The 12,050-nt window shown below is 35.1% G+C and overlaps 3 protein-coding genes across 3 annotated transcripts; 2 read left to right on the forward strand and 1 right to left on the reverse strand.

The window, feature by feature from the left end:
- The first annotated feature begins 232 nt into the window (after positions 1–232).
- LOC130712797 (uncharacterized) lies at positions 233–2,023 on the forward strand. Its single transcript, XM_057562611.1, has one exon. The coding sequence runs from the start codon at positions 233–235 to the stop codon at positions 2,021–2,023; it is 1,791 nt and encodes a 596-aa protein (XP_057418594.1).
- A 102-nt stretch (positions 2,024–2,125) lies between these two features.
- LOC130710055 (uncharacterized) lies at positions 2,126–3,026 on the forward strand. The gene is made up of 3 exons (XM_057559208.1): positions 2,126–2,316; positions 2,418–2,584; positions 2,684–3,026. The coding sequence occupies exons 1-3, from the start codon at positions 2,159–2,161 to the stop codon at positions 2,836–2,838; spliced, it is 480 nt and encodes a 159-aa protein (XP_057415191.1). The 5' UTR covers positions 2,126–2,158; the 3' UTR covers positions 2,839–3,026.
- Positions 3,027–4,586: 1,560 nt separating this feature from the next.
- LOC130714623 ((S)-ureidoglycine aminohydrolase) lies at positions 4,587–11,995 on the reverse strand. The gene is made up of 13 exons (XM_057564534.1): positions 11,819–11,995; positions 11,610–11,729; positions 10,717–10,804; positions 10,561–10,637; positions 9,687–9,726; positions 9,475–9,541; positions 7,407–7,492; positions 7,063–7,144; positions 6,612–6,668; positions 6,436–6,474; positions 5,511–5,581; positions 4,894–4,947; positions 4,587–4,746 (listed from the first exon to the last, which is right to left on the reverse strand). The coding sequence occupies exons 1-13, from the start codon at positions 11,850–11,852 to the stop codon at positions 4,677–4,679; spliced, it is 885 nt and encodes a 294-aa protein (XP_057420517.1). The 5' UTR covers positions 11,853–11,995; the 3' UTR covers positions 4,587–4,676.
- Positions 11,996–12,050: the final 55 nt, after the last annotated feature.

Raw genomic sequence — 12,050 nt, forward strand, 5'->3', positions numbered from 1 at the left:
AGTATGTCAAACATATATGAATGATTAAATTCTTGGTTTCTTAAATCAAATACATTGTTGATTGTTTCTTAAATCAGTAATTGCATTTGGCTATCTGAGTTCAATTTCTTAAATCAGTAATTGGCTATCTCAGTTCAAATATATTATTAGTTTATCTCTTGTATAGTTGTATTATATTTTTCTCTATTTCAGTTAAACTTTCTCTAAATCACACTGTATGTTTTTATTGTAGATGACTTCTAATGGACCCGAATCAGTTGAACCTGAAGAAGTACCACCACCACAGGTACAGAAACCTGGTAGGCAGAAATCAGATGTGGCTTGGGCGCATTGTTACGTAGCTACTGAGGATGGAAAATCTGTTTTGATTTGCTTGTACTGTAATAAAAATATCAAAGGTGGTGGAATTAATAGGATGAAGGCACATTTGGCGCGAGAGTCAGGGCAAATAACAGGATGCCCCAACGTGCCTGATGAAGTTCGAGTGAAAATGAAAGAAAGCATTGATGAATGCCAAGGCAAGAAAAGAAAAGCTGAACAAGAGTATAAGGAAAGTAATTCAATTGATGAGCACTCTATGACACCCGATGAAGAGGTTACAATGCCACGACCACCACCTTCTAAATCTCAAAAGGGGAAGGACACTGGTCGCATATCTGCTTTTTTTGTGCCTAGAACAACTCCAGGAGCTCAACCTACGTTGAAGAGTGTGTTGCAAAGTAAAGAAATTGTGGAGAAGTGTGACCTTGCCATTTCAAGATGGATGATTGATGCTTCTGTGCCATTCAATGCAGTTAATTCTGCATACTTTCAACCTATGATTGATGCTGTTTGTGCCATGGGTTCAGGGTATAAAGCTCCAAACTTTCATAGAGTTCGTGGTTTCTTGTTGAATAAATGGGTTGATGACACAAAGAAACTTGTTGAGAGTTATCGTGAAGTGTGGAAGCGAACTGGTTGCACTCTTATGGCAGACGGGTGGACTGATCGGTGTAGGAGGTCCCTCATTAATTTCTTGGTATATTGTCCTAAAGGCACTGTTTTTCTCAAATCAGTTGATGCTTCTCAGTATGCAAAAACAGCTGAAATGCTTTTTAAGCTCTTTAAGGAAGTTATTTTATATATTGGCCCTGAAAATGTTGTTCAAGTTGTGACAGATAATGCTGCAAACTATGTTGCTGCTGGCAGGTTATTAGAGGCTGAGTTTCCCAAGTTATATTGGTCTCCTTGTGCTGCACACTGTGTTAATTTGATGTTCCAAGACATTGGGAAGCTAGAGGAAGTAGCAGAGACTGTGTCACAAGCTTCTAATATTACCAAGTACATCTATAATCACTGCTTTGCATTGAGCTTGATGAGAAAGCATACAAATAATAGGGAAATTCTTCGTCCAGCCCCAACTCGCTTTGCTACTAATTTTATTGCATTACAGAGTATTTTGGCTCAAATGGAAGCTTTAAGAGCCATGGTGGTAGATAAGGCATGGACAACCTCAACCTATGCTAGAGATACCAAGGCAAAGAAATTTGTGGAGCAAGTCTTAGATTCTGGGTTTTGGAAGAAATGTGCTGATATTGTGAAACTAACTGAGCCACTTGTTAAATTGTTGCGTCTTGTTGACAGTGAAGATAAACCTGCTATGGGTTTTCTTTACCAAGCTTTTTACAAAACTAGAGAGGAGATGGTGAAGAGGTTCCAAAGAAATAAGAAGAAAGTGGAGCCTTACTTGAAAATCATAGATAGTCGTTGGGATTCTCAGCTTCGTAAGAATCTTCATGCTGCATGTTATTGGTTAAATCCAGGTTGTCGGTTTAATCGTGATGAATTTGAGAAGCATGAGTCCACAATATCTGGCCTTTTAGATGTCATTGATAGGTATTCTTCTGGAGATATTGAGTTGAATGATAGGTTGACAAGTGAGAAGAGATTATTCAAAGATGCTGAGTTAGATTTTGGAAGAAAAAGTGCTATCCGTGAAAGGAGTAAAGTTATGCCAGGTAAAAAATTAGTCATTTATACTTGATAATTTGCATTCTTTGATTCTTGATTTAGATTCTAGACTTATATTTCAACATATGATTTCATATACTTCATTACATGTGATATTTTAGATCAATGGTGGGAATCTTATGGATGTGGCACACCAAGTTTGCAAAAGATGGCTATCCGTATTTTAAGTCAAACTTGTAGTGCTTCGGGCTGTGAAAGAAATTGGAGTATATTTGAGCACATTCATTCCAAAAAAAGAAATAGATTAGAGCATCACAAACTGAATGATCTTGTCTATGTTCGCTACAACTTGAGGTTACAACAAAGGTATCATAATAATATTCTTATTTGATTATTCGCTTCTGCAGTTAAATAAATGTGCTTGAATTTTATTGTAATTTGATATATGGGCAAATTAATAAACTTAGGAACCGGTTGAGGCATCAAAGTTATGATCCCATCAATTTTGAAGTAATTGAAGATCATTCTAATTGGGTTATGGAGGACTCACCGCCATTCTTAACTGTTGAGGAAGTGGATGCATTGCGTAATGACCTTGCCAACATGACCATCCAACCTATTTCTAATGATATTGGTATGCATCTTCAATTTATTATTATTCTGTATTTGTATTTGGAACCACTTGATGTTTATTGTTATCTTACCTTACATTTAAATTCTATTTTTGTTGTAGATCTAAATCTCAGCTTGTTTGATGATGATGATGATGAGGATGCACAAGGTGCAAATGGGAATGAAAGTAATGCTGGAGAAACTTTCAGTTTATTTGATGATGAAGTGATGCCTTCCTTGGATGAAGCTTTGCCTCCCTTTCCTACTTGGACATGAAGAAACTTGGCATTGTTATTGCTATATTTAGCATTGTAACAAGACCTTGGTTGTTGAATTATGTTTTAAGCTTGTTTATGTGCTTTTTGTTATAATTAAAGCGTCAAACCGATGTTGTTTGATGATGCTCAAAACTTATTTCAATTATTTGTGAGTCGTGACATGTTATTTGGAGTTGTGACATTTTGTTGTGGTAAAACATTCCTTGTTGTTTTTGTGATATTTTGTTATGGTATTCTGTTATGGTATTTAATTTTTTTTTTATTGTCAACCGAGTCAAACGGTTCAACCAGTGACCCAGTGGTTGAACCATTGACTCATTGACCCAGTGCCTCGACCGAGTCGATTACCGGTCCGAGTCTGATAACACTGCTCACATGTATGTATCAAGTATCAAATTTCCAAGCCTGGATCAAGTATCTAGAAGCAGCAACTGTGTTGAGCATGTGGGCATTAAACTATCTGAGAATTTTAGAATCATCCTATAGTTTTCATTTATCTAATGTCAACAAGGACATCATTGGTATTATATTGGGGCCAAAGAATGATCACTTCTTGAGCAGATAATCATTGAGTGCAATGTTTGGAAACTTTTCTATGGTTGATTCAAAAGTCATAATCAATTATGTGAAGAAGCTTATGTGAGTAGCTTCTGAGTTTCAAAATTGATTCAAATAAAGAGAAGCTTTAAAAATGCATGGAATCAAATTTAGTGACCAATAAAGACTTAATGCAAGGAACTATAGTATTAAACGCTGCTTGTGATAACTTCAGATACTCAAAATATATGTAAAAGATGAAATACTTTCTTGCACAAAAGTAGATAATGTTTATATGATAATGTTCCTGCTCAAGTTCATATGAGGTGGAGAGCATATGTGCACATAATCTTGCTTAATATATCTCTAAAGTGTAGGGCCAATTCAGATTCATTCACATAAACTCTCTGTTGAGGCACGCGGAAGCTCATATACCACAAGTTATTCTAATCCATATTCCAATTGGTTTTGTTTGGCTCCTAGATGATAGCCATAGGAAGATTAAACATCATTTGATGATAATGCTACTGACAATCATAAAACAAAAGATAGGATAAAGGGGATTCTTAATTTTGTTCCAGTGTTCCCATTGCCAAAGCACAATTTTATATGTATGAAGTGCTCTAGGGCTTTATACCACATAATGCCAAATAGTCATGAGGATTTTTCACCAATGCCTTCACAACCTCTACTTTTCAGACAACTGTTACTTTGACTGTTGACTTTGAAGCAGTTGATTTCCTCAACAGTTTTGCTCTTCCATTGTCCCCCTCATATTTTCCAAATGACTCCATTCCACCTTATCAATTCAATTCTTCTATTCAAAATTTGTAAGACCATGAAGTATCTATAGTTTAATCTCTAAATTTGTAAGACCAAGGAGTATCTATAGTTTAATCTCAGAATTTGTATGACCAAGCGGCCTAGATTCTGATCTTATCACTTCAGTTTCCAAAGTTATTGGCTTTGTCCTAATCCTGCTTATAAAAATTTGAAATCATTCATATATCTTCACACTTCTGAGAGAATTGATAGATGATTTCTAAATATATTAATTTCAAAAGACTATTTGAAAACTCCTTAGTCCTTAGCATTGAAAATGAAGGATTCATCCCTAGAGATAATTTAGTAGTGTTCAATTATTACTAATATAAAATGAAATTAAAATGAATATAAACACAAAACATCAAGCATGTGACAGCTAATAAATGTATCCAAGTAACAACTTTTATTTAGATCATCAAATAAGGTGGCCACTATTATTCATGTCACTTATCCAACAGTCTATCAAAATCACAATTACAATGGGCTTCTGTTGACATCTTTGTACAGAAGATACCGTGTTGGAGTTTTCCCTAGGGCAGCATACCTGAAACAGCACCAGATTTTTAAGAACATTATGTTGTAAGATGATATGAATTTGCTTATAATGTAATGATGTACTGTTAAGAATGTACTCAAAATCTTCAAAAGGAAACTGAAAGACAGGGGAACAGTGTAGTTTCATGTAATTTACCATTGTGGGACAAATGGTGCCATCCAAATTACATCACCCGCTTGAACCGGGTACCTATTCACAGACAACCCACAAAAACATCAATAGAATAGTTGCAAAGTATCAGCTTTTAATGATCAGAATAAATATAACCTGTAACATGTGAGTCTTGGAAAGAATAAACCCATATATTCCATCCAATAACTCAGTGAAAAACACAAGCCAACATCTAGCCCAAATATCTGGCAGGGACACTGCATAGACTTATTATATCCCAATTGGGAGACTTTAATCAAGAGAACGTGTAATTCTCTCAACCAGGATGCACATAAATTCATACCTGCCCCGGTAAATTCAATACTTCAATAGCTCTAACACAATTGGTAGCCACTATAAGGCCAAGATCCACAATTCAACCCGAAAGCTCAAGGGGTTAGATGGACATGGCACAAAGTCATAGATTTTGTATGTACCATCCACAATACTTCCACATAGGCCAGTGAAAACTTCTCTTTCAATGTTGTAGCAATTGTTAAGTTTAACTGAAGCACAGAAAAAGAATGCCACTATCTTGAACACCATGCAGCATATAGGCCTATTTTACTTTATTTTTGTCAATTCAGGTCAGTAAATCTTACCAACTATCAGCCAAGCGATAAATGCCTTGCCCTTCCAATAGCAGCAAACCATGCTGGTTATAATGGACCTCCTGCAAAAGACACATAGTTAATATAAAAATTAAAAAGGCCTTTAAACTTTCATAGAAGACAAACTAACTCTTGTGAACTCATATGAAGTGTATGATAGATCCTAACATGGACAAGAAAATGCCCCTGCTAATATAAAAAACAATCTAATGGAAGTGCAACTGCATTAAGGATTAAGGGTGTCTATTCTCTTTTATTATTATTTGATAAAAAATAGTTTTGTATGTGATAAGTTGAGCTTCATCGTCAAGAGAAAAAAATGAAATATACAACTTCTTATATCCATAAGTATGTTAATTTTAATCGTTCAGGTCCTTGATTTATACAAGTTACGATTGTGACATCACAAGAAACAACTTAAACTTTTTTAGAATGTTAACATGTACCCTAAACACTATGATTAAGATTTAAAAAATAGTAAATATTCAAAGAAAGTTAAGTTAGCGGTGTATTCCCAGTTGAGATTTCCAATAAATAATTTATATTTCTTGAATCCTTAATTATTGTTGCTCTTAGGACATTGGTGATCAAGACCATTATTATTTGATATTTAAAAATATTGGACCTTGAAATAATAGGTTAAATCAGGAAGTCTACATTAAATGCATCCCAGTAATCACCTAACCCATGATGACCACAACTTAAAACTACACATATTAACAGCAACTTCCGAAAGTTTAGGACAAAAACTGTAACAGTGTATAACACAAACTTCATATATTTGATTTTCCCAATAAATATGAGGTGTTTATCGCACATCCCCACTGTAATGACCCACATTCTCAACGCATCTGTATGGCATGCATACATAGCATATCCATATCACTAATTCACCAGCAGAGGAACAGAAGATTACCTTCACATTGAGAAACTCTCCAGGTTGAAAATCCATAATCTGCAGGCACAGTTTGTTGGGTACATCAGAAACATTTATATAAAATTGACCAGAAACCATGATTATATGAAAATTAAATGCAATGAATAGCAGATTTTGCCAAATGAATTGGAGTTTGAGTACATCAGAGAGCTTACATGGATATTGAAGTCATATGCCAAAGATGTTGGAAGTAGCTTCCGCAGTTCAAAAACCTGATAATGCATACACTATGGAATAAAAAGTGCATGGGTACATGTATACAATTTGCAATCTTGTTTGTCAAGGAGAGAGAGAGAGAAAAAGAGAGTAAAACAAAACACTCAGACTTGATAAATTAATATCATTTGGTGTAATAGACCCAGAAAAGCCAGGCTAGGCAGTAGGCAGTGACATGTTGAGAGTAATTAGATATGGAGTCACATTATTGATAGTGGCCTGAACCCCAAAGCATGTACGAGTTACTCCAGACAATGACATTAATAGTTGTAACCGAAGTATAAATGTTTTTTTATGAACTATCATCATAAATTGGAAAATATAATAGTTGAATTTAAATAAAAAGAAGAAATAAAGCATAGTGCCTTTTAGAATATTGGAACAACTTACCTCGCCTGGAGTTTCAAGGAGTGGCTGCTTATCTGTTGAATTAACCAGTGGCTCCGGGACATGATTTGGCAGTGGAGCATATCTGACAGGGTATAGACATCTTTGGTAAGTCAATAGGGTACTCATGTGACTGCTTGCTGTTTGAATTTATTCAACAAAAATACGTTGTCTAACTGTACCAACTTATGTTATGAATGTTTGTCGAAGAATCATGAAATATAAAATGGGTTCATCAATACATTTTCCATACAAATAATTAATTACATATATTCTCAATTCTCATAATGATCAGATCAAGGAATGAGACATATTTATAAATTGTAAAAGGGGGGAAAAGTACAAACCTTCGTTCAAATATCACAATAGTGGCAGAAGCATCACATTCAATTGAATGTTCAGAATTTGGAGGCAAATAAGCATAAGAATCAACCTGGAAGTCAAAACATTGCATCAAAAATCTATATCCCCTTTTAAAAGAATATATTGATCATCAAATTTCTTAAGAATATGATTATATGATATATAGGCTAGTAGCAAGGAAAAAAACAAAATACACCTGAACTAATACAGTAGCAATATATTTTCACTAATTTAGGTTGCATTGCATGCTGCACATAGCTAATCAGTGCACAAATAGACTAAGGTTAAGTATTATGATAGTGAGAAATAATTAATATTTATTTCTATGCTTCTTTTTTATAACCTGAAAACAAGAGGGTTCACCAAAGGAGCCAGTCTTGCATTAGAATCACAAAGCTAAAACTTTGAGAAAACAAAGTTATAGAATGTAAGAAATAAAATAAGAGATCATATTTTAAGCGGTTAATCAATATGAGTCAGTCATACTTCACATCTCTGAGCAGTGTGCAAATAATGTAGGGTTAGTTATAGGTGGCACACTAGCGGGAAATATATATATATATATATACATATATATATATATATTGCATATATTTTCTCCTCTATATAAGCTCAAAACAGGGTTCACCAAAGGAGACAGTCTTGCATTACAATCTCAGCTAAAAATTTGAGAAAACCAAATAATAGAATGTAAGTAATAGGAAAGCATTTTAGGCTGCTTTCAATTTGTAGCTTCATTCCTACCCTTTTTACTTTTGTCACTGAAAGGGCCCAACCCATGGGGGCATGGGCTTGGAAGGTGTACACTATTAGAACAGGAGCAAAGTTAGTTTGGCAGTTACTATTAGTTAGGTTTATGTTTTTAGGTTATTACTATTAGTCGGACTGTCAAATTTCATGATATCCGTTGAATAACAGAACCAATATCAGTTGTAAGGGGAAGCCCTTGGGGGATCCTCCCTTTTTTCATTAATCACTACTCCCCCTATCAGTTCTCTCTCTTTCTGTTACCTTTCTTCTTTGGGACCCTTGTCCCACCACTGAATCCCAAGACCGAGGCTATGGAGTCCAGCATTAAAGCTTTGGAATCTTCGGCTGAGTCTCTCAAGCAAGACTACGGTCCAATTCTAAAAAGAGGGAACTCTCCATGGACATCAAAGGCTGAGAAAGCCTTAAATCAGTTGCAGCAACTAGTGGCCCCGGTCCCTATCTTAGCACGCTGGATTTTGGTAAACCTTCATAACAGAGTGTGATGGTTTGGGGATAGATCTCAGTGATGTGTTGTCCCAACAAAAAGGCCTATAGCATTTTTCAGCGAAGCGCTCTAAAATTCTTTGCTGAGGTGAGTCATCAGTGTATGAGAATGGATTAATGGCCCTGGTTTTAGCTATCGAACCCTAGCATTCTATCTACTTCGTCACAGAGGTTTGTACATATCAAAAGATCCTTTGTCATTTACCTGAGCAATGGATCATCATGCAGAACCATGAAAATTGGTTTGCTGAACTCTCAAGATACGAATTCGGCATTATTTACATATTAGGTTGCACTAACCAGGTGCCAGGTGGTGGATGCTTTGTCAAGAAGAGATGAGGATACGTTGTTAGTGAAGAGACATGAACAGTTTTATATTATATTTCTAACATGCCCCCTCACGCAAGACCTCATTGAGCTTGAAACATGGACAATGCACAGGTCCATCTACCTTGTGCTGAAATTCAACTTTTTATTAGAATAATGGAGGCAACAAGGATCACACTCTAGACTATTTGGTCATAGAGGCTCTGATATCATGTTATGAACCAACATCCCTAAAGGCTAAGTTGTTGGGTAAAAGCACATGAATGGTTTATATATTAATTTCTAACACTATCTCACAACATACCCATCTTCTATTACCAAAAAAAAAGGAACTAATGGTATTTCAAAGATACATCAATCAAACTTGAGATTTATATATTAACTGTTAGGGACATTAATTTAAAAGTACTCGAAAATAAGTGATTAATCTAACAGAATTACTTCATTTACATGCAATAAAAAACGCATTACCTTCAGTATATGGCTAACACCAGGAGCAATAGTGAGCATGACAGAACCTTGGACCACGAAGATGAATCTACATGAATCACGAAACAATCTTGTAAATATATCAAACATGCATTAAAAACCAGAAACAGTGTCAAATGGTTTGGAGTATCATGGAATGGAATTGGGGAGCAGTAGATTTAGAAATTGAAAAACTGAAATAACAAGTTCACAACCTCTCCACATCATGCAGCGGTAATCCAGATTTTGAATTCTCTGCAAACGGGGAAAAGCATAGATCAGAAGCATACCAGCTAATCCCGTCTTGTAACAAACTATAAATTTCACAGTACATTATACACTAAACGTCACAAATGAAATGTCAATATAGATGAGTAAATGGACAGTGTCAAAGTATACTTGGAGGATATAATGGAAACTGTAACCATATGTCATTATGATCCCTAAAAGGAGAAGTGAATAAGATATTAAAACTTAGGCTGATACAAGAGAAAAGTGGTATTCAGACTGAGAATTAGTTCCAGGACTATGATAAACAGGGTACCAGATATAATGACACTGAATCATGCAATCCAAGAAAGAGAGTTTGCTAAGGTGCAGCAGGGCTTTGATTTGTACACGTGAAGTATGTGACAGCAGTTCTTAAACCAGTATGACATGAAGTATTGGACCATATAAATACTATTTTCAATTATAGAGAAATATAATATGATGCCTCAGTGGGTGATGAACCAGATTTTCTGACACTTTAAAACTTTTTTCTTTGATAGTCTTACTCATGAGTTCAATATTTACCATGTCACTTCATTTTTTCAATGATATTTGATCTAGCATGTGAAGGATGCTTTTACATATCATATTCACTGAAGAAAAGAAGCAGCATAAAAATTATGCATCATTGTATATGAGAAGAAAATGGCATCATAAGATTAGAATGTGAGCAAATATACGTGGTCTAGAATAATCTATTCCCCCATGCTGAAGCAACAACATTTCATCCGATGAATGAGAATGAGGCCCATATCTAAGGCTAAGCAACAAAATTAATACAATAGATTCCTCGAAATGAGTCATAACTCATAATCCAACCTTTCAGCTTAGCAAGGTACATTACAAAGTGAGAGCCCATTTCCGGTGAAATTAAATATGCCCCAGACGTGTTTATCCTGTCAAAGCAATTCAAGTTACCATACAGCAAGAGGCTTAAAAAGCTTCACCAAAATAAATAAGGAAAGTCAAGGATACCAATCAGGTAACGGGCTATATACATGACTCTCTGGTGATATCAAGGCGTAATCTCTCTTATAAACACTGCGTGTGAATCCAGGAAAATCTGACAAACAAAACCCCAACAAAGTCATCTGAATACAATTTCAATATAAATTCCTTTTCTTTTAAATAAATCAGCACTCAACAGTCACATGAACCTTGACATCTAACAAATGTTTTGGTAGTAGTCCACAAAATAAAACAAAGATCAGAACTCAGGCAAGTAGCCCAACAATCAAACTTGGCAGTTGAGTGTCACATTTCACCACTCAGGCCAATTCTTTTAGCTACCAAAAATATTAAACTCATAGTAGTACTAGTAATGATGCCACAATTTTGTCTTGGAAAAAATTTCATATGAGTGCTTATTTGAGCTTTCAATCAAACTTTGCCATAGGAATGACATGTGAGTATTTGACTGCAAAACTAGCTTTATCATGAATTTGTTGAAGTTAGTCAAAGCCTTTCCTTTTTTTTAAATAAATGAACTATTGGGTACACAGATAAACATAAACATGCACAAAAAACATATCTACACATAAATAGGTGCTTATTTGAACTAGTTAAGCAACAAACAAGTATTGTACTATGTAACTCAGGATTAATTTGATTATTTCCAGTTCCACCCGAGTCATAAATTTCATAGCAACTTCACTCAACTCTTACTCTCCTTCAGCTTAACAAGTAACCTACTAGCACATAAAGATTTCAACTTTCAAGGAAAATCAAATCAGTGACCACCAGTAGTTTCTATTCTATTTGCTTCTTGCTTCACTAAACAACTTACATCAACACATTAATAATAAAAATTTAAAAAATTTGTTTTTTAGACCAAAATACAATTTGTAGAACAAAACTATTAGACCAACCTTGAATGTTGAGAGTGGGGTTTGCAGCTTTCCAATAAAGAGGCTTCGATTCTGATTCCAAGCTAAGAACTGAAGGAGCAGAGCAAAACCCATCTTCAGCCAATGCATATTTAAACAGGCCTGAAAACACAGAAAAAACAAAACATGAGTGCTGCAGTGTATTTCCTTTTCGCAAACAGTACCAAGAGTGGAATGAAAGAAGTGAGTACCCAGAACGAGGAGAAAGACAAAGATACTCGGCATTTTCAGAAGCAGAAAAAGAGATTGGAGTACCAAGAGTGGCTAGGATGTGTGAATTTGGGTGGTGGAAGAGAGAAAGGGAGACCAACAATTCTCCCTTCTTTGGTCTTAGAAGGGTGTGTTTGGTATGTAGAAGAAAATTAAGAGAAACGAAAATGAAAAGAAAGAAAAGGGAGTAGAAAATATGATGATTTATAGGTT

The sequence above is a fragment of the Lotus japonicus genome, chromosome 4, assembly GCF_012489685.1.
Source record: "Lotus japonicus ecotype B-129 chromosome 4, LjGifu_v1.2".
In the NCBI taxonomy this organism is placed as follows: Eukaryota; Viridiplantae; Streptophyta; class Magnoliopsida; order Fabales; family Fabaceae; genus Lotus; species Lotus japonicus.